General features: G+C 37.3%; 3 protein-coding genes and 1 pseudogene across 4 annotated transcripts; all 4 read left to right on the plus strand.

The window, feature by feature from the left end:
• Positions 1–470: 470 nt before the first annotated feature.
• On the plus strand, positions 471–5,960 carry LOC137737741 (probable pre-mRNA-splicing factor ATP-dependent RNA helicase DEAH4). Its single transcript, XM_068477293.1, has 14 exons — positions 471–982; positions 1,080–1,297; positions 1,453–1,505; positions 1,653–1,769; positions 1,861–1,952; positions 2,196–2,282; positions 2,944–3,158; positions 3,257–3,349; positions 3,727–3,850; positions 4,081–4,228; positions 4,330–4,399; positions 4,765–4,925; positions 5,158–5,333; positions 5,443–5,960. The coding sequence occupies exons 1-14, from the start codon at positions 585–587 to the stop codon at positions 5,591–5,593; spliced, it is 2,103 nt and encodes a 700-aa protein (XP_068333394.1). The 5' UTR covers positions 471–584; the 3' UTR covers positions 5,594–5,960.
• A 1,649-nt stretch (positions 5,961–7,609) lies between these two features.
• On the plus strand, positions 7,610–8,888 carry LOC137736262 (glutathione gamma-glutamylcysteinyltransferase 1-like; annotated as a pseudogene).
• A 1,634-nt stretch (positions 8,889–10,522) lies between these two features.
• LOC137736884 (urease) lies at positions 10,523–16,981 on the plus strand. Of its 2 annotated transcripts, none has more exons than XM_068476193.1 (19): positions 10,523–10,650; positions 10,772–10,928; positions 11,066–11,139; positions 11,299–11,344; positions 11,501–11,606; positions 11,690–11,832; positions 12,085–12,195; positions 12,527–12,690; positions 12,834–13,206; positions 13,300–13,408; positions 13,927–14,066; positions 14,238–14,375; positions 14,483–14,574; positions 14,983–15,112; positions 15,208–15,366; positions 15,682–15,849; positions 16,109–16,243; positions 16,439–16,510; positions 16,605–16,981. In XM_068476193.1, exons 2-19 carry the CDS (start codon positions 10,803–10,805, stop codon positions 16,824–16,826), a joined length of 2,508 nt encoding a protein of 835 aa, XP_068332294.1. In that variant the 5' UTR covers positions 10,523–10,650; positions 10,772–10,802; the 3' UTR covers positions 16,827–16,981. The 2 variants fall into 2 exon arrangements, with proteins under 2 accessions (XP_068332294.1, XP_068332293.1); XM_068476192.1 differs by having other exon boundaries at positions 10,527–10,650; positions 10,766–10,928.
• Positions 16,982–19,446: 2,465 nt separating this feature from the next.
• LOC137736465 (stemmadenine O-acetyltransferase-like) lies at positions 19,447–21,019 on the plus strand. The gene has a single exon (XM_068475730.1). The coding sequence runs from the start codon at positions 19,447–19,449 to the stop codon at positions 20,776–20,778; it is 1,332 nt and encodes a 443-aa protein (XP_068331831.1). The 3' UTR covers positions 20,779–21,019.
• Positions 21,020–22,053: the final 1,034 nt, after the last annotated feature.

The following is a 22,053-nucleotide window of genomic DNA, read 5'->3' on the forward strand; positions in this document are numbered from 1 at the left end:
CGTGCTCTAGCATTGAGTTAATAGCATGCCGTGCGGCCTCCTACTGGAGGCCTACCATGCCAAAAGTGACGTTGAGTTCGAATTTTAGGAACATAGCAAAAACCGAAAAAGCTATAAAATTGAGTCCGAAAGGTAACAATGCACGTAAAGTTCGAAAAATCTAAGATCGGTATCCAAATGTTAGAGACTTTTTGTCATTTTAACAATTTATATCGACCATTCCGACTCAAAAGATCATAACGATTGTATAGCAAACTAACAACAAACACTTTGATCTACCACCACAGGATGATTGTGAATAAATTCTAAGCTAATACTTCACACAAAGCATTCGTAAATCACACGATAATGATCAGAAAGCCTAATGTTTTTGTAAGTTTTCTCAGCTCTCCGAAAGATGAACCGTCAATGTGAAAGCATTTGCTGGTTCTTTTATTAAAAAAAAAAACAAAAAACAACCTTTGAAAAGTTGGGTTTTTCTAAAACCCTGATTTCGATTTTCTTCCCAAACAAATTCCCTCCCAAAACCCCCAAATTTCTTCTTCCTCGTCATTCTACGATTCCGAGCTTCTTCTACTTCATCAATGGCGGACCTACCAATCCTCCAATTCGAGGACACAATCATGAAAGCAGTAGAAGAAAACCCCGTCGTAGTGGTAATCGGAGAGACAGGTTCGGGAAAGAGCACGCAGCTCTCTCAGATACTTCACAGAAGGGGCTACACCAAGTCCGGAGTCGTCGGCGTCACTCAGCCCCGCCGAGTCGCCGCCGTCTCCGTCGCCAGACGAGTTTCGCAGGAGCTCGGCGTTCGGCTTGGGGACGAAGTTGGATACGCCATCAGATTTGAAGATAGAACTTCGGAAAGGACGCGGATTAAGTACCTCACCGATGGAGTTCTTCTTCGTGAAAGCCTCTCCAATCCAGAGCTTGATCAGTACTCTGTAATCATACTAGATGAAGCTCACGAAAGGAGTCTAAACACGTACAATCTCTCTCTCCATAACTCTCCAGATTTTAGGGTTCTTAGAAATTTTGATTATTTGTTTGTTTACACTACAATGTGGCCTTTTGTCAATCAGGGACATACTGCTGGGACTGATGAAACGCTTGGTGAAAAGGCGTGCCTCGAATTTCAAGGTTCTAATCACTTCAGCAACTCTTGATGGCGAAAAAGTATCACAATTCTTTTCAAATTGCCCTGTAGTGAAAGTCCCCGGGAAGTTATTCCCGGTCGAAATAGCCTACAGCCGTGAGCGGCCTGCCAGCTATCTTGAGTCATCTCTAGAAACAGCTCTCAGTATGATTTTGATTTTAGTTTATTCTTTGCATTGTAATTTATTTTTCATATGATCAATGTGGTTTCTTCTTTCTGTTATTTCGGTTTAATTCCCAACTTAGTTTCAAACATTTAATTGTTGGTAAGAAGTTGACTAACAATTTCTCTTTTTATAGATATACATATTAAGCAAGGCGAAGGCGATGTCTTGATATTCATGACTGGACAGGTCAGATGCTGTTTTCCTACTCTCTTTTCCTTTTTGTGGCATTCAATGTACATGCGAGCGTGTGACTACTACTTTGGATATAACTTGTCGTTTACATTGTTTTCCATACAATGCTTCTACTGACCGAAAAACTGTTCTTTTTTATAGGATGAGATAGACAAGTTGGTGTTGAAGTTAGAAGAGAGAGTTCGAAGCCTGGAAGAAGGGTCTTGCATGGATGCCATAATCCTTCCTCTTCATGGTTCTTTGCAGCCTGAAATGCAGGCAAGTAAAGACTAGTTGTAATTGTGTTCTATTTTTGGAGGCTTTAAAATCCTAATGCTTTTGTAGTTCATGCTTCATCTTTTCTGTACAGGTACGTGTTTTTGGTCCTCGGCCTCCAAATTGTAGGAGATTTATTGTCGCAACAAATATTGCTGAAACTTCTTTGACTGTTGATGGTGTTGTGTAAGAAAAGAAACTATTTCCTGGCTGTCATGCTCATTTTCTTTTATTTACCCTGTTTATATTGCTTGCTTCACAAGGTTGAAATTTACTTAATGATTATATGGAAGCAATGCCGCTATTGTTGAGTAAAATTTTCAAGTAAACTTTTTTCCATGTTATTTATAATCAACGAATCTGGTTTACACATAACTGAAATGATGTTAAATGGTATTATGTTTTCTCATAATCATGTATGAATCACAGGTATGTTATTGATTCTGGTTACGTAAAGCAACGACAGTACAACCCGTCAACTGGCATGTATTCCCTCGATGTTGTTCAAATTAGCAAGTAAGGAGTCCATAGTTTTATATTTATTATAACTTGTTACTGTGTTCTGTCCTTACACCTAATTTATCACTGTATTCTTCTTGTTTGGGTTCTTTGTCTACAATTTTAGTAGACAAGTTTTATGAAGGGTACATTTTTTCCAGGCTTTTCCAAACGATAAAATTTCCCCTTTTTTACCCCCGCATCTTGTACTCTACTGAGTGCTATAAGGTTTCTAACACAAATGAATAACATCTCTGTGTAGTTTACTTATGTTTGTATTCAGGTAATTGGAATTTTGATCCAATTCATTCCTATGTGAAAAAAATTTGAAATTGAAGTTAATTAGACCTTTTCACTTGTTTATATGTTTGTTCTCTTATTATTTCGCACTACAATTGTGAACCAAATACGAAAGCAATCAGCATTAGCAGCTTCTATAGTTGCATTCTGATCTAGAAACAATTTCATAGTTATCGTTTAAGGAAGCCAGTGATACTTAAACCATTGCAGTAGATGTAGGCATGGAATTTTTAAAAGCATGGCCGAAAGGCTTAACAAACAGAAGTTGTCATGTTTATAGATGTTATTCCCTTGAACGATTCTCTTTAAAAAAAAAAAAAAAAAAAAAAGAATGATTCTGCCAATCATTCTAATTAAGTTTGGATTCATATGATTGCAGGGTACAAGCAAATCAACGTGCAGGACGAGCAGGAAGAACACGTCCTGGGAAGTGCTATCGTTTATACCCTTCATCGGTTTACGAGGATGAGTTCCTTGATGCAACAATTCCTGAAATACAACGCTCTTCGCTTGCTGGAAGTGTTCTTTATTTGAAATCTTTGGACCTCCCTGATATTGACATTCTAAAATTTGATTTTCTTGATTCTCCTTCCTGTAAGATGAATTTCTTTTCATTGTGTTTTTCTTCCCTGTTCAGAAATAACATTAGAATTCCTTGCATATGTTGTCTAATTCCAATTGGTTTGCTGCAGCTGAGTCTTTACAAGATGCTTTGAAGCAGTTGTATCTTATTGATGCTATTGATGAAAATGGATTGATCACAAGAGTTGGAAAAACAATGGCTGGTAATTGATTCACATCCCAGTTTTCAAGAGTTATAGTAATATTTTCCAATGTGTTGCCCATTATTTAGAAGCCTTACACGAGTTTTCGTAGTTTTGATAAATTAGTGTCATTGGAGAGCCCCTAGCATCTTGAGGAATAAAATGGCATTTTACAGTGGTCAAAATTTTGTACATCATTCATAACCTTAGCTGAACTGTAATAGAAGTGTCATATATGTACTCACAAAAGTTTTGCTACTCATTCCTACTTGGGCTTTTTGTTCCTATACTATCTGTTACTAGCGTTAGAAGTTATTCCCCCTTGGTTTTGTGCACATTGAGCATTTTCTTTTTTAGATCTTTGATGAGTCTTCTAAGTATTTCCTTGATTTTTTCAGAGCTTCCGCTAGAACCTTCACTGTCAAGGACCTTAATGGAGGCAAATGAGTATGGCTGCTTATCGCAGGCTTTGACTGTTGCTGCTATGTTATCTGCAGAAACCACATTGCTTCCTGGTCGAAGGTAAACTCGTTAAAAGTTTCTCAGAAGATTGTGCCCTTATGCATGTTGTGAAAGTTTAAAGCATGCATTGTGTTCTGAGTACCTTAAAAGTACTCATATATCATATGTAAAACTAAATGTGCACACATCTGCACACATAAACTTCGAAAGATATTTGTGGACCTCTGGCCCTTGGAAGTATGAATATTTCGTTTGAGGAGAAATATTTGTGTGCATGCCTCCATTTGCAGCAAAAGTACGGATAAGAAGAGGAAACATGATTATTTGGACCTTCCTGATGGCTCTGGTTGGGGTGATCATATCCAGTTGCTACAGATCTATGAATGCTGGCATCAAACTGACTATGACATTGATTGGTGCAAGGATTATCAGTTGCAGGTACCTTTTTATAGTCTGTATAAGAAACGTGATATATTGAGTACATCTACAACATGATTCTAATATATGCATATTATGTTTCTGGAACTCATTGATTGTAGGTGAGAGGGATGAAGTTTGTCAAGGATGTAAGGAAACAGCTATCTCAAATCATGCAGAAAATAGCAAAAGGTTAGTAAGCTACAATAGTGAGGACCTTGCGCTTATATCACATTCATGAAACATTGCTTGTTACTTGATAACGTGCAACTCTTATATATAATGGTGAACAGCTGTGATAGAGTTGCTAACTGATGAGTGCTCAATAAGTAACATATCCAAAATACATTGATTTATGGCACAAAAATGAATTGAGATGAAAATGGAAGATATATTAGCTATCTTTATTATTTATAGCCTAATTTTTTTCTTGACGTATTATCTGATCTTTGTTAATTGTTATTAGTGTTCAACTGCCAACTGAAGATTCTTCTTGTAGTGTTCTCTTGATGTTGCCTTCCTTCACTCTATTGATATGTTGGGTGTCTGGAAAACAGGATCATTAGATGTACAGACAAGCAGAAGACGGAATGAAAGCCAACAAGATTATCACAATTTGAGGAAGGCTTTGTGCGTGGGATATGCAAATCAACTTGCTGAGAGAATGATGCATCACAATGGTTATCGAACTTTAGGTTTTAAGCCCCAAGTAGTACAGGTATGAACCTTGAAGTCTAGTCTACGTTAGGCATGTTACATTATCATTATGCATTTCTGGTTTATCAAAGCACCTATTGATTTATTTAATCCGGGAAAGGAAAATTAGAAACTTTGAGTAGAAATTTGATTGTGACTAGGCATATCTCACTACCATTAGTCAAAAGCTTTGAGTAGTGAGTTTTTCGGAAGTCTAGAATTGACACTTGTATTTGTATCATCTTTTATTTCAGGTGCATCCATCCTCTGTGCTAAAACCAGATGATGAAGGGAAATTGCCTGACTATGTTGTGTACCATGAACTCATTGCAACAACCCGCCCATTCCTGCGCACTGTATGTGCCGTAAATGTTGCTTGGGTCAGACCCATTTTGGACAAAGTAAATAATCTAAATATCAAGAAGCTGAGGTAAAGCCAGTTTACATAGAAACACCATTATAAGTAGAAAATGGTTTGTTGCTAATTTGAGGTCGTATATGAACATTGCTGGGTTTGAACCTTTTAACCTTTTATGCAGTGGTGGGATTGGTCGTATTGAAGAGCAACCGGAGGGAAATCTTTCCGATTTGCCAAAGAAAGAGGATGTTGTTGCGCCGGTTCTCGATGATCGTGAAAGTAGAGTACAGGCGGCTAGGGAACGATTTCTTGCTCGTAAAGGAAAGAAATGAGCTTATTCAGTAGTTGTGTTTGATGAAAGAGTGGGGGTATTGAGTTTTAACACTGACCGAAAGAAATCTGGTTTGAGCTGCAACTGGTAACTACGGAAACCAAACTAAGGCTGCCGAACTCCCAAGTCAATATCAGATCAATTTCAGCCTCATCATCCTCTACCATAGTTGCAATCAACCACCTCCGGAAGACATGAGTCCGGCACACACATGTTGTATTTCTATTTTTCCGATTGTTCTGGAATGACAAGCAATTTGCATGCCGGCCAGTACATCCCAATCCAATGTGGTATGTTTTGAGCATACCGGCTGCTTCTTGACATACTGACTTTGTATATATTTCAATTAAATATCAAAGATTTTTCAATCTATCAAAGTCCTCTCTACGAACAAATCGTTCAAAGCCTCTCAAAATCAACGAACAAATCTCTCAAAAGAAAGCAAGCATTTCCTCGAAGCATTTCAAAATTCAAAGAGTAGTAGTACCATTCCTTCTCTAAATCTCTCAAATTAAGTAGCTTTGGCGATTATCCTCGGAACAGTTTGTGAACTTAATAGCATCTCCGTCCACGCAGATGCTGATCTGGTAAAGATGGTTCTCATACACATACGGCTCACACCGAATTGTAGTTTGGACTTCGGCTTTCTGGTGATGGCATCAAAATTTTCCGAAACACGATATCTTCTTCCATTGGAGGAACAATCTTGGCCTTTGCAAGCTGATCCTTAATATGGATCATCTCCCTAGTAAGATCCTTGATATGGATCATTTCCCTGGTACAGCGGATAGGCTTTTTCGAATACTCATCTTGTACCATCAAAGACAAAGTATTGGGAAAAGGCTATTCGGGAAGATGATCCATATTAAGGAATAAATCCAAGAACTATGTATTATGACACGTGAAACACAATGAAAATGGCATGCACCTCTTGTAAGCGATAAATCCAAAGACTTTGTATTATTACATGTGGCGTTGCGGTTTATGTTTTGGATACACTAAAAAATCTCTTATAGTTGAGGTTGTCTAAATGAATAGTATAGATGCACCACGAGTTGTATGCTGACATTTTTGTTTCTGTGAAAATTGTATGCTTTTCGTTGTGGTATTTGCTAAAGTGGAAAGTTAAATCATTGTTAAGGCCAGAACTTGTTCACATTTAATTAAGTTCCAAATTGTGCTTTAATTTGATAATCTTTGTGGGTTTAGTTCCTCTTATTATACTACCTTGATCAAGAACAAGAACCATATTGGTAAATTACAGTAGCAATATTTCTACGAACTCCTGTGATGATGATGATAATGATATATATAGTTCATGCACTTGTTTATAAATATATACTCTGCATAGCAAACCAAATTAAACATTTCTCCATCTGATCAGCAACTTGGAAATGATGGATTTGAGAAAAACTAAAAGGAACAAGAACAAGAACAATAAATAGAAGAATAGACAACTCAACCGGTATGATTAAATCCATCCATTCATTTCATTCAGGCAACAATATATAGCCTCTACGAAAATGGAACTTTTCTTGTTTTTTTCAGTTGGCAAAGAAATTTTACCTTCGCAACGCTGTCAGAATAATCTCATGGGCATGTGCGGAGTGCAGACTGTGAACTTGTTGCAGACATTTACTTCTATCTGGGAGAAGAAATTGAGAGAGAGAGCGAGCGAGAGAGAGATTTGGGTTTTGGAACAAGAAGATAGAGAAGATATTTATGTGAAGAAGAAGAATAGTATGAGTCTATAATGGCCAGAATGCCATGTTGGCTCTGGAATAATGTAGCAGGTGGCCTGGCGACGTCTTTTTCCCAAAAATGGTAGAAACCACCTTTTTTGCATGCTCAGTCTTTCAAGCAGCTAGCCTACCTCCAGTGTCTTCATCTCATCAGCATCCCTACGCCTACTAATAGGGTTTAGGGTTTAGGTGGAGTTCTTTCTAACAATAACATAATATTGATGCATTGAAGTTTTCTTCCTCCGTTTCTCTTCTCCCAATTTCCAAGGATTTTGTCACAGCAAACCGTAACAATATTCCACAGAGAATATCATGTCTAATGGGTTCTACAAACGAGCTCTTCCTTCTCCACCTGCAATTGAGTTTGCTTCCGCTGAGGGCAAGGAACTGTTTATTGAAGCCATTCAGAGTGGAACTATGGAGAACTTCTGTAGGTTGATTTCTTATTCTCAGACGCAGTCGGAGCCTGCTTACTGTGGATTGGCGAGCCTGTCCATGGTTCAGAATGCCCTTGCTATCGATCCCAGAAGGAAATGGAAAGGACCCTGGAGATGGTTTGATGAATCTATGTTAGACTGCTGCGAACCTTTGGAGACAATCAAAGTTAGAGGCATCTCATTTGGGAAGCTTGTATGCTTGGCTCACTGTGCTGGAGCAAAAGTTGAAGCCTTTCGCACAAATCATAGCACAATTGACGAGTTCCGTGAATATGTAATGAGATGTTCTGGTGATGATTGTCATGTGATTCATCTACCGGACAACGCAGAGGGTTCATGCTTATATCTAGGCCTCACAGGGAGCCAGGACAACTTTATTATACCCTGAGCTGCAAACACGAGAGTTGGGTTGGTGTCACGAAATACTTGATGGATGATACTCCTTGTAAAATCGGAGGAGGTGAAACATATTCAGGAAGTTCTCTCTGTTGTTTTCGTGTCCATCCTATTTTGAGCAGTTCATGATCAGGTGGGTTGCACAAGTTCGGGGACGGGAAGATATGCATGGTGGCCAAAGCTTAAGCCCAGAGGAAAAAGCTACGGTTGCTGTCAAGGAGGAGGTGCTGAGACAAGTCCAGGACACTGGCCTTTTTAAGCACGTGGCTGAATTATTATCTTCAGCACGTGTACTTTCGTGCTGCGAAAACTTAATTTCTGGTCATGAAGCCAACATTGCTGCGAGTGTTCGCTGCCAAGGCGCACAAATTTCTGCCTCCTTAGGGGTGTACTTCTGTCAGGAAACGTGCGTGAAATGCTTGAAGGCTAATGGCGGCGACAAGCCAGTCACGGTGGGAAATGGTGGAACTGAGAAAAGGATGGACATGCTCACTGCTTGGTCGAAAACAAATTCAGGATGTTCTTGTGCGGTTCGGATGCACCCAGCTTGCAATGACGTTCTAACAGTGCTTCTACTGGCCTTGCCGCCAGGACATGGTCTGGGATCAAAGACGAGAAGCTTTCAAAAGAAATATATAACCTTGTTTCCACAGAAAATCTTCCCACATTGCTTCAACAAGAGGATAGGGTCGACGAGGACCTTGGCGCTCCTCTCACTTAGAATTCTCACTTATCCTCTGATTATTTTCCTATTATCGCCAACGCACACCAAGCAAAAAGACATCATTAACCCGTTCGGACCTTTTTTTTTTTTATATTTTTTTTTGCCGAAGCGTGAGCTAACCCGTAATCTGAAGGGTAAGACTAGTTCTAATGGGGTCCGAAAAGGCTAAAGACATTTCAGTCCATCTCTAATCACAATCAAAAGACAAAGGTCATCTCAAAGTTTTCAACTAGAAAAATATCCATGTTTTTACCAGCTTTGTGCATCAAACCCTAAACCCTACTTATTATTAAGTTAGCGATAAATAGAGGCACCTTATAAAGGCCAAATGTATTACAGAACTGAATCTAAGTTTTATTCATATAAGAAAGAAATCCCTTGGTAATAAGCTCCAAATCCTTTGGTAATGTACTGTCTTGCTCCATTGATTTTGGTTACTTTCGAAAAATCTAGCCATTTGTGTCGTATTTGCTGTTAACGTTGATAGTTTGGGTGAAGTTACTTACTTGCCACTCATAACTCAATTTGAAGACCAACTTTGTGACTCTTCATATTTTACATCTTCGCATCTTTTATGTAAAAAATTTGCGTAATATTATTCATACTATGTTTTTATACTACATTTCTCTACCACCTCAGGTGACATCTGATGTGGACAGCCACATCATTTGAAAAATTTGCAAAACCTAAGGAAAAGAAGGAGAAAGACTTCTCGTATACCACAATCATAATTTAATTAACTAGTTTTTCTTAATTATTAGTTATTAAATAATGAACTAAATTTAAAAATCTTATTAAAATAATGTGGCTATCCACATCAAATGATACCTAAAATAGTATGAAAATGTGATATAAAAATATGGTACGAATAATATTACTCAAAAAGTTTACCTATAACCAACGAAGAATCAAAATTTATTCATAAAAAGATGTAATCATCAACCGTTATTATAATACACATAGCATCGCTGAATTTTGAATTTTGAATGCAAGTCTACGTCACCAATTGAATTATTAGTTACACAAAACACATTAAAAATAAACTTGTGGTGGCTGAACTTATCATTAAAATTGGTTCTCATTGGCAAATCTTGTTATAGTTTAATGAGGAAAGTTCAAAATTTTTGTTGTGGGTTTGTGTTGGATGCAATTGGATTGTCACAATGCAATATTATATAAAGGACTATATGGTGACAGACACATGAACAAAAAAACTCTAATTGACCGGCTAAATGCTAACTTTCAACAATACTTATATTGTCAGCAATTTAAATGTTTAAGTTCAACAATATCGATATTGTCCTTAACTTGCCAACATATTAATAAACATCTGCACAATCCGACAAGTGTGAGATCTTGTTAGTTGGAGTAGGATTATAATATTTAAACTCTTTTTTTCACAAAGATATAGTCAATGTGAAATATTACAACAGTAAAAAAATTAAACACAAATTACGTAATATTATTAATTTATTCAAATTATTATACGGGAGTTTTTTTATCGACATATTTTAGCAAGAAACATATAAGTATATATTCTTTTTAATCACAATAGTATATCATGTGATTTGTGTTTTCGACGTGCATAAAAACAGACACAAAATATTAATTCACCCAAGAAAAAGGAGAGAGAAAGTCACAACCCCTTAACGTTTCAGTCATTGCCTTTCACTTGGCAGATGTCCCAGGGACCCAGCCGTGTCGTACTTGTGTATCATCGGACTTACAAAGTGACACCGATCTTCGTATCTCTTGACAAGTAAGAAACTTAGTTCCTTCAATTCGGATGCTCATCTAGTCATCCACGTTCTTCAATTTCGCCTCCAAAAGATAAGAGATTGCATCAAACAAAGTAAGACCATTTTTCTTATAAGTTGCAGGCATTGACTTACAGAGCAAGGAGTGGAAAAAATGAAGGTGGTTCCGAGAGAAGCTGAGAAACTAAGCCTAAACAATGCTGGGTTTTTGGCGCAGAAGCGTCTTGCTCGAGGGTTGAGGCTGAATCACCCAGAAGCTGCAGCTCTCATAGCCACACAGGTGTGTTTTTTGCCTTGTATTTTTCAGATTTTGCTCCGAAACTTGATCGTTTGTTCAAATTTACGGACTTTGATCGGATTTTGGTAATGGGTTTTGTAAAGGAAACGTTTTTGTTTAATGTGTTTGTGTGTTTGTAGATTTTGGAGTTCGTTCGAAATGGGGATAAATCTGTGGCGGAATTGATGGACATTGGGAGACAGCTGCTGGGAAGGTAATGGTGTAAACTGTGAAATCTTATCAATTTTCCCTGTTTTTGTATGTGGGATGTTAATTCTGGATTGCAATCAACCAATTTGTATTCCTAATTTTGTACCTCGGAATCATGTGTCTAGTTGCTCAAGATTGATCTGCATCTTTCTTTTTCAAACAGGAAACAAGTTCTTCCTGGTGTTCACTATCTTTTGGATATGGTGCAGGTATTATGCTCATTAAGGTTGTTTGCATTTGCTTCGAAAAGCTGTAAACATAATGCTTGCTGCTGAAAATTTGTCAAAATTTCCAACTTATTGTCTCATACCCCTGACATAGCATGCCGCCTAAAATCAAATTTATAAGTAAGATTTTAAATGCAGGTTGAAGGGACTTTTCGTGATGGGACCAAGTTAATCACCATTCACGATCCAATTTCTAGGGAGAACGGAAATCTGGAACTAGCTTTGAAGGATTCTTTTCTTCCTGGTAAAGGCTATCGGATATTGGAAGTTTCAAATGACTGTTTTGGGACCTATTATGGGCACTTATGCAATAAGATTTTTCTGCAGTTCCCTCACTAGACAAGTTTCCTGAAATGGAAGATGGTAAAATTCCGGGTGAAATTATCTATGGAGGTGGTAGTATTGTGCTTAATCATGGAAGGAAAGCAATACTCCTCAGAGTTGTTAACCAAGGAGACAGGCCGGTTCAGGTGCGTTTATCTTTTACATATCATTTCTCAGTTATTTGAAATAGTCATATTCAGTTTTAATTGGTTTCTAGTAGCTTATGTCATGGACTTTGTAGTCAAAATGTAAGCATTCGTTAGTTCGACGATGAAAGCGATTCTTGATTGAACTAATCAACATCTCATTTACTTTAGCTTAGTATAGTTATTGGTTCTGGTTTAGAGTGTGTCAATTAAGCAACCGACTTATGATTCGTTACTACCCTGCTTTTTCAGGTTGGCAGTCATTATCACTTCATTGAGGTCAACCCCAGCCTGGTTTTTGATCGAATGAAATCATATGGCATGCGCTTGAATATACCAGCTGGAACAGCCAAGAGATTTGAGGTTCTTTAAATGTCTTAAATAATTTTTCAATGTTATCATTGTTATGTAATGAAAAGTTGTTTAGTTCATGTCAATCACAAAATATATTCTGCCTATCAAATATTTTTCTAATCAAAGTCTAGCAAGGATGTCACGTCATCCTTCATCCTCTTTTACATCTATAATTGGGTGCTACTTTTATGATAGAAGTCATGGTGCTACGAAGCCACTTATTTTTGTTAATTAGGCCCTACTTTTGTCATTTTGCATGCTGGTATAGTACCAATTTTTTACCTCTTAATCGACTATTAGCATTCTAAGTATGTTATTGGTGCTTGTTTTGCTGTGCCAGCCGGGGGAATGCAAACATGTCGCACTTGTAAGTATTGGAGGTAATAGAGTAATCAGAGGGGGAAATTGCATTGGGGATGGTTCAGTAGATGATGGCAAACTAAAGGAAGTCATGGAAGCCATACAAGCAAAAGAATTTGGACATGAGGAAGAACCAAAAGCTAGGTTGAGGCTTTCTACCAGAGAAATGTTTATTTGCCTCTTTGCTTCTATTTTGTTAGATCAATAAAGTTGCATGATTGTTAGCTAGTTCACTAAGATGATTAAGAAAAAATTGGAGATGCCTTACCTCAGTATTAATTTTGCAGTGAAGGTGTTGCAAGAAGCGATCCAGCTTTCACCACTGTAATTTCTCATGAGGCATATGCAAACTTGTATGGACCTACTACTGGTGATAAAGTTCGGCTTGGTGATACCAACTTGTTTGCTGAAATTGAAAAGGATTTTACTGTTTATGGGGATGAATCCGTATTTGGAGGTGGTAAAGTTATAAGAGAAGGAATGGGCCAGTCATCTGGGAACCACCCAGCTAATTCATTGGATACGGTTATAACTAATGCTGTGATCATTGATTATAGCGGGATATATAAGGCAGATATTGGTATCAAAGATGGTGACATTTTTGCCCTTGGAAAGTCAGGCAATCCAGATGTTATGAATGGTGTAAATATGACCATTGGGGTAAATATCATCTCACATTACAGCAGGTCGTTCTGGAAAGAAATTTCTAGGAAGTTGATAAAATGTGCTTATGCTGCCTTCTTTATCTCTTAGGTTAACACAGAGGTCATTGCGGGGGAAGGTATGATTGTGACTGCAGGAGCAATAGACTGTCACGTGCACTTCATATGCCCTCAATTAGCATATGAAGCAATATCGAGTGGTGAGCTATATTATGAGACTAAATAGGCTGGAAAGTGCTTGTGATGCATATAGTGACGCGTTTTGATGCGTAGTGTGAAGTACATGTATCTGGTGTGAAACATTATTCATAACTTAAGAGATACTTAGTCATCTTGTTTAGTTGCCTCAAATTCATGAATTATGTATTAGATGCAGAACATTATACCAGCAAGTTGCATGTTAAACCAGTCGTTTAAAAAAAAAAAAAAAATTTGACACACCATAATTTTTTTGTAAAGATTTTCCTCTATTGACTCAAGGTTTGGTGCAGTTGCATAATGTTTCATCTGAATGGCATATTTTATTTCCTGGTTGATTCAATTTGCATTTGTTTTTTCCCCTTGTACCACCTAGGTTTCCTTTAAAAAAAATCTTTTTTGCGTCTTCTATTCCTGCCCATATATACTCATGAATGAACTTTGTGTTTTCTAAATCTTTTGCGGACAATGAACAAGCATTTAAGGGGTCCATTTTCCGAAACTTCTACATAATGTGTAGGTATCACAACCTTAGTGGGAGGTGGAACAGGACCTGCTACTGGGACTCGTGCAACAACTTGTACACCAGCCCCATTACACATGAAGTTAATGCTGCAAGCAACTGACGACCTGCCTCTAAATTTTGGATTTACTGGGAAGGTATGCTTAAACTGTTGTGTGTACTTAAAAATCTCTTCCTTCTTCCCTACCCCATGCCTGCATTCAACTATAAACCTGTAACTACCATTTTACAAAATGTGAAGTGATGTCTAAAGCTGTTTCATTTTATATATTTCTTCCTTTTTCTTTAATATCCTTGGCTTACTTTAGGGGAACACTGCCAAACCCGAAGGGATGCATGATATTCTAAAGGCTGGGGCAATGGGACTGAAGCTGCATGAGGACTGGGGAAGCACTCCTGCTGCAATCGACAATTGTTTGGCTGTTGGAGATCAATATGACATCCAGGTGCTGTACTATAATCTTTATTTAATGTTAGGTCTTATAGGCTGTTTTCGGTGGTAGTATCTTACGAGTTTCACATCTTCTAATACTTCCAATTCTGACCTTGATAGGTTAACATCCATACAGACACCTTGAATGAATCTGGATTTGTAGAGCATACAATTGCTGCATTTAAAGGAAGAACTATCCATACTTACCACAGGTATAAATCACATTCTCGGTCTATTTGATAAGTTGGCAATTTTTCTTCAGTCTTTTACAAGTCCATGACCACAGTACTTTGTACACAGAGTAGAGGCAAAACATTTTTCGGTAGCTAAGGCATCACACTGACTACAGTTTGAGATCATGGCTGGTTTGGTCACATCTTGACATTTATCTAACCATTCCTGCATACTTGAATATTTTGCATTATCGTACCTATATTTTTTGCTCTGAGTCTTGATGACTAGTCAGTACCGATTATATTGCTAAGTACACATATTTTAAATGATTATGAGTATCCTTGGCGTAACTTCCTGCATGTTGTTACATTTCGTTTCTTGTTTTCTTCTTATTTGTGTTTTTTCTTTTTTAGTTCTCATAGTTTGTGCTTGTTATCTCTTGGCAGTGAAGGTGCAGGTGGGGGCCATGCTCCAGATATAATCAAAGTCTGCGGTGTGAAAAATGTCCTGCCATCATCAACGAATCCCACGCGGCCTTTCACCTCAAATACTATAGATGAGCATCTTGATATGCTGGTATGAGAAGATAACAGAAGTAGTGATACAGCATGCGCTAAGGTTATTTAGAGTCTTTTGGCTGAATGTTGTTTTGAAACTTCAAATGCATACAGATGGTTTGCCATCACCTTGACAAGGACATTCCAGAAGATGTAGCTTTTGCTGAATCAAGAATAAGGGCTGAAACAATTGCTGCAGAAGATATTTTGCACGATATGGGGGCAATTAGCATTGTAGCTTCTGATTCACAGGCTATGGGTCGCATCGGAGAGGTTCTTACTACCTTCACCTTATGCATTCTGGTTCCTCCTGATCATAGAAAACTTTTATAAATTGAGATACATGCCCGCATATGTCTGTTTGTATCGACTTCACTGAAACTGTAACAAAACAGTAACAAAAATGGAAAACAAAAGTCCTTATTCAAATTGAATTACAGAACATTATCATTGTCGTCTTTTACCAAACCGTGGATTTTCATGCCTTCACTTGAAAGTCCCTGTTTCTGGCGTTAGTAGGAGTCTTTGTCTAATTATTTTACACAGAAGCATGTATAAGGCTTGTTGTCTAAAAACTTTTCGTGTCAGGTGATAATCAGAACTTGGCAAACAGCTGACAAGATGAAATCACAAAGAGGGTCGATAGAACCTAGTGGATCTGACAATGACAACTTCCGGATCAAACGATACATCGCAAAGTACACTATAAATCCAGCAATAGTTAATGGATTTTCTCAGTATGTTGGTTCTATTGAGGTATGCCACTCTTATAGACAACCAAAATAATTCTTTCAAGCTTTTTTTAACCTCTCTTATTTGGAGCAGAGCATTTGAGAAACAAATGAATAGAAGTTAAGCTTGATGCTTTGAGCTTCAACCTTTTTGAATGTGCAACTCTCCTGGATGAAACTTACCTTTTTGGAATTACTCGCATTTCTTGGGTTCCATAAACACTTTTATTGACATTAAAATAGCGGAATTCTCATTCTACTCATGGGCTTTGCATGTTATGCAGGTGGGGAAGCTGGCTGATCTTGTTCTATGGAAGCCATCATTCTTTGGCGCAAAACCAGAAATGGTGATCAAAGGTGGGGCAATTGCATGGGCTAATATGGGTGATCCAAATGCAAGCATCCCCACGCCTGAACCGGTAAAGTTTATAGTTTACAAACAGTTCTTATGCATGGATGCATTTTCTAGTCATGACAATTCTTTTACGTGATTGATGAATTACGTTGAGGAGGGTCCAAAAGAATTTGGAGATGGTAGTAGATATTCTTTCTAGGGTGTAATAATTTTAGTGATTTTTGTTCTGATTACTCTAAAAAACCTTATGTCTTCGCAGGTTATTTCAAGGCCTATGTTTGGTGCATTTGGCAAGGCTGGTAGTGCTCATTCCATTGCTTTTGTCAGCCAGGCATGGATTTCTCTCTCTCTCTCTCTCTCTCTCTCTCTCTCGCGAGAGATTCATTAGCAAGACTGATTTTCTCTTTATTTCACTGTGCAAACAGGCAGCTGTAGATAACTGCGTTAAAGACTCGTACCGCCTTGACAAGAGAGTGGAAGCCGTGCGCAACGTTAGGAAACTCTGCAAACTCGACATGAAGCTCAATGACGCCCTACCAAATATAGAGGTTGATCCGGAAACATACAAGGTAACAGCAGACGGCGTGGTTCTTACCTGCAGTCCAGCCACCACAGTTCCACTATCTCGGAACTACTTCATGTTTTAGGCTCCTTCATAGCTCCAATGAACCACCTCCCGCTTGTTTTATGATTCCAAGTCTTAACGAGCTCAAATAAACACCGGAAGTATGTACAAATAAAACCAGTTATAAACTTTTAATAAAAAATACAGCGGGAGAGAGCTAACCCGTGTTTTATTATACAGCTCGATGTCTATTTAGTGTCCCGAGGTTTTGTATGTGCATATTTCTCAATAAACGTTGATTCATTGACATTTTTGATATATATCTTTCATTGCATGTTCTGATAATGTGAAGTATATCTGATTGCTCATTGGTACTCTGTTAAAATAAACCAGCAAAGAGCCTAATAAAATGGCTAATCATTGAGTGTTCTTGGCCTCCAGGTGTTTCACAATATTTTCTACTTTCCCCTACCGTCAAATATTTTCTTGCAGCTGGAACAAAATTTAATATATATAAATAATTAAACTCAATCAAATCTCGACTTCTAGAAATTAAAAAATATATAATAATATACGATATAGGATTTGCTTCTTTTCACGTGAATTGTTTGCATAGTAAATCAATCACATCTCAGCTTCTAGAAATGAAAAAAAATCTTCGTTTACCCAATAAAAAAAAAATTCTGTATATAAAGTCAACAATAAAATGAATAATGTTTTTTGGTGTCACAAGTTTGAACAAAAATATTTAGACAAAAATGTTTCTCAAACAAAAAATTTCAAAAGTAGCCTAATATAATATATCATATAATGCAGAGGTATTTTCATCATTTTAACAGTGTTTTTTTAAATTAATTTTGTGTACAGTTTTTTTATTTTATTTTATTTTTTATTTTTAAATTAGTACCTTACAATAGGTTAGAAATAATGTAATTCCATTAAATTTTTTTTTTTTATTTTTAAATACATTCAAAACATCTTAAAAGACGTATAATGTTAGTTAAAAAAATGTCTTTCGCACACAAATAATAATATGATTAAATTAGTTGTCCAATGACTTTTTTTTTTTAAACAAATAATATTATCTACACTAAAAAAGAGATTGTGAGTTTAGTCTTATAATAAATTAGTAATAATGTGATTCAGAATAATTGAGTGCTCTAATGAAGCTAGAACATACGAACCTATAGATCTCAATAATTTATTAGGAAAACTAATGAAAATGGTTTAAAAACTTTGAGTTTTAACGATAAGGACAAAATAAAAGGTAAAGTGAATAGTATCATGATTGACTTTTTAATGTAAAAACGTGATTTTTCATTAAAGTGAACAATACTGTAAGCTTTTCGTTAAAACTCTTTTTATCATTCGAGTGGTGAAGGCAAAGAAGGAAAGAAAGTTCTAGCTCCATCAAGTACTTCAAACTTTCTTGACTACAACATCAAAATGATTACAAGATTACAGTCTCTTGACTACAAACTTCAAATGATTACAAGATTACAGTCTCCTGACTACAACTTCAAAATGATTACAAGATTACAATATCCAGAACTCTCTTGGTGTCATTATAGCATCTACAACTCTAGCCACCGCAACTTCCTCAATCTTTTCACTGACTTGCAATATCTCTTTCTAGATCGATTTAATTTCTACAGGTATGTATTATTGTTGTCCGTTGCCATTGCAAATCTACGAAATTGAACATGACACAGGAGTTTTGAATAGTAGTATTTAACTTTGAAAAAGTTAAAGGGAATTGGAAAGACTTTATAGTGTATTTTAAACATTTACAAATTTCTTCTCTCTCCATGAGATTCCGAAAAAATTGAATCAAAATTTTACATAGAATATTTGCAAATTAGTTAAATTCTATAAAAATTCATAAATTTGTAAATCTATTAAAATATTTAAAATTCTCAATTGAATACACATTTTTATTTAGTTATGCATTATTAATAACAGTGTTAACTTTAAAATCAAGTGGAATGACACATGTAAAATTAGTAAAGACAGACACAAATGAAACAAATAATTTGGGACAGCATATCAATCCTCAAAAATCGAGCCTTGCTAGCCTTTCTCTTTTTAAATCGTCTCAGAATCTCTTGCCCTTGCTTCTCAGAATCTCTCAAAGATAGAAATACAGGTATTATATTGTTTCGTTAAAACGTAATGCTTCAATAATAATAGTGGATATGATTGTTGCATTCGTATTACGACGTAAATTTTAATTTCATCAAATTTTTAATTAATATTTAATCTAACAAATATTGACAAAAAAGAAAAAATTGGAAATGCTTCAACATATATAGTCTACGCCGGAAAATCCTATCCTTATTATCTCACTGGAAAACTCAATTCAACCTAATCCTCAATTCAAGAAAAGAAAAGGCTAAATTAATTGTTTTAATGATGCTTAAGAAAATGAACAAACGTACGTGTCCAATGTTATGCATGTTCCGCCGAGTGTGGGATTGTGATTCGTGCAATTCATTAATCTTCAAGTTAAACAAAGCAATGGATGGTTTCATGTAGATAATCAGATCCATGAGCCAATTACGTTTTAGCTCTATATAGGTCTCCCTGAGAGGAGCACCATAGAAGCATAACTCCAGGCTCCAGCTGCTATTTATACCCTTATTGTTTTGTTATCAACATTAATTAGCTCCAACTTCTTGCTACTAAATAAAACATTCGAGCTGATGAAGGTTGAGGTTGAAGTGATCTCCAATGAGATTATCAAACCGTCTTCTCCAACTCCTGGCCACCTTCGCCATTACCAATTCTCCTTTCTTGATCAAATGGCTCCCCATGTCTACAACCCTTTGCTCCTCTTCTATGAATACAATGCCAATATGCATCCCAACATCATTGAAATATCCAACCACCTTAAGAACTCCTTATCCGAGGCCCTATCGCTATTCTACCCGCTAGCCGGTCGAATCAAAGACAACCGCTTCATACATTGCAATGACGAGGGCATCCCCTACGTCGAAGCTCGAGTGCTGAATTGCACTCTCTCTGATGTTCTCAGCAACCCCAACCCTGGTGAACTTAACAAGTTCATGCCATTTGAACTTGATGATATTACCAATCCATTACCCTTTGGGGTCCAGCTCAACATATTTCAGTGTGGAGGGTTTGCTATTGGCCAATGCATTTCTCACAAGATTGCTGATGGGTTGTCCCATTTCACGTTCAGCAAAATTTGGGCAGCCATCGCCCGTGGGGAACAAGCCAACATAGACCCTCCACAATTTGTGTCAGCCACACTCTTCCCACCAAAGGAGTTCAATACTGGATTCGATGGAGGCGTTGGAATCACAAAAGATAGAGTGACAAAGAGGTTCGTGTTCAATGCCTCTAAAATAGAGACCCTCCAAGCAAAATATGAAAAAGATATGAAAAACCTCCAACTAAAACATCCCACGCGTGTTGAGACCTTATCCGCTTTCATATGGAGTCGATATGTGGCCGCTACAAAGGATTGTACCGTGAATAAGTTGTACATGGTGATCCATGCAGTGAACCTACGTCCGCGGTTTAGTCCACCATTGCCTCAACATTCTTTTGGAAATCTTTTTCGTTTTTCCATGACATCACCATTGCGAATCAGTAATGGCGGGGAGGAAGAATGTGATGGGGTGGTGATTGGGGAGGTGCGAGAAGCGATAAGCAAGATTGACAATGAGTACTTGAAGCAATTACAAGGGCAGGGTGACGAGCACTTGGGTTTGATGAAGAAAGCTGCTGATAGTTTCAAGAGAGGAGACATGGTTGCGGTACTTAGCTTCAGTAGCTATTGTAGGTTTCCTCTCTATGAGAACGACTTTGGTTGGGGTAGACCTGCGTGGGTGGGATCACCGGCACTGACCTACAAGAACCTAGTGCTTTTCATGGACACCAAGGAGGGTGATGGAATAGAGGCATATGTTAGCTTGGAGGAGAGAGTCATGGCCAAATTTGAATGTGATAGCGAGTTGCTCTCTTATGTTTCTCCAGCCGGTCGGGTCCTGCTGAGCTGTGGAAATTAATTTCACTATGTATGTGTTATCAGTCACAAATAATGTTACCCTCACACAACTGTTCCCCTCCATCCTCCCATCCTTTGTGTCTCACACAATTTTCTCCTCTATCCTCCCACTTCCACCCTTAATACTCCTGTTAGATGCTTGCTTTCGAATGAGAAGCCTTATTTGACCACTATGTTTGCTACCCGCCTTGAGAGCGAGTCGTCGTTCAGTCAGAGGAAGGTATGCAAAACTACTTTGGTTGTTTGGGTCTATGCCTGTTCTTTCTACGGTTCTGATGGTGTTTTGTCTACTTGCTTTGTTAGTATCAAAATTCTTCATTTGTTGGTCCTCTGGTGGTGGACATGGTTGCTAGTGTTATTTGTTCATTTTGTTGGTTGAGTGTTTTCGGAGCAATTTTATGTATTGTTTGTGGATTTTGATGTTGTGAAATTAGTGATTTGGTTTGTTTTTCATTTGAGGCTGCTTTGTATCTTTGTTTTTGGGGCGTTTGTTTTTGGTTGGCATCAATGCCGAATCAACTGGCCTGACCAATGGAATGGTGAGGTGTTTGGTAGTTGTGGCGGTGACAACTTCCGTCAACAAAATGAGTCTAATTCAGTCATAATGTGCTTTGCTTGGACTTCTATGTCCTCTTAGCCTGCTTTCAGCTTATTTTTATATTTATCTCTTGTATTGTCTTCTTCTGTCAATAAAATTTATGTTTGACAAAATAAAAAATTAATCTCTTCTAGTTTTTTTCATAAAATGCTTTACACTTTTATTGTATCAGCACTCATGTCATGACAAGTCCATGTTGTTCAATATGTAACGAGTCTCGCCTAATATACATATGTATCCAACATTATATATCTGAAGGAGAAGCTAATAAAATTTTAAAATTCCATATCACCCCAATAATACAATTGTTTTCAAGTTTCATGACGTTGGAAAATTAGGCATTTACGATTTTAAAAAAGTTTGGCAAACTTAACAAATTTTAGTGCGAAGGCTGAAGAGTGCTATGGATTCCTTGTTGAGAGTTGTCTCATATTGATGAGGGACAAGGTTTGTTATGTGCTTATATGGTCTTGGGCTACTCCCCATATGATCAATTAGTTTTATGGTGGAACCTCACTTTCATCATAGTATCAGAGCGGGTTGTCTTCGTGTAAAGCCAAACAGCCATATGTTGGAACTTGTGAAACTTGTGGGATCTTTAGTCCCACATCGCCCATTCCTCTTTTGAAGATCCACTTTATAAGTGTCTTCCCACACTTATGGTTTGAAAGAAATTAG

Source organism: Pyrus communis, chromosome 6 (genome assembly GCF_963583255.1).
Source record: "Pyrus communis chromosome 6, drPyrComm1.1, whole genome shotgun sequence".
Lineage (NCBI taxonomy): Eukaryota > Viridiplantae > Streptophyta > Magnoliopsida > Rosales > Rosaceae > Pyrus > Pyrus communis.

Excerpts from the sequence above, each read along its gene's own strand:
- LOC137737741 (XM_068477293.1), top strand. The coding sequence starts at position 585 with ATGGCGGACCTACCAATCCTCCAATTCGAGGACACAATCATGAAAGCA. Across the intron at positions 3,159-3,256 it reads TTTTCTTGATTCTCCTTCCT|CTGAGTCTTTACAAGATGCT; the intron begins GTAAGATGAATT and ends GGTTTGCTGCAG. Across the intron at positions 4,400-4,764 it reads CATGCAGAAAATAGCAAAAG|GATCATTAGATGTACAGACA; the intron begins GTTAGTAAGCTA and ends TCTGGAAAACAG.
- LOC137736884 (XM_068476193.1), top strand. The coding sequence starts at position 10,803 with ATGAAGGTGGTTCCGAGAGAAGCTGAGAAACTAAGCCTAAACAATGCT. Across the intron at positions 10,929-11,065 it reads CAGCTCTCATAGCCACACAG|ATTTTGGAGTTCGTTCGAAA; the intron begins GTGTGTTTTTTG and ends GTGTGTTTGTAG. Across the intron at positions 11,345-11,500 it reads ATCTTTTGGATATGGTGCAG|GTTGAAGGGACTTTTCGTGA; the intron begins GTATTATGCTCA and ends TTTTAAATGCAG.
- LOC137736465 (XM_068475730.1), top strand. The coding sequence starts at position 19,447 with ATGAAGGTTGAGGTTGAAGTGATCTCCAATGAGATTATCAAACCGTCT.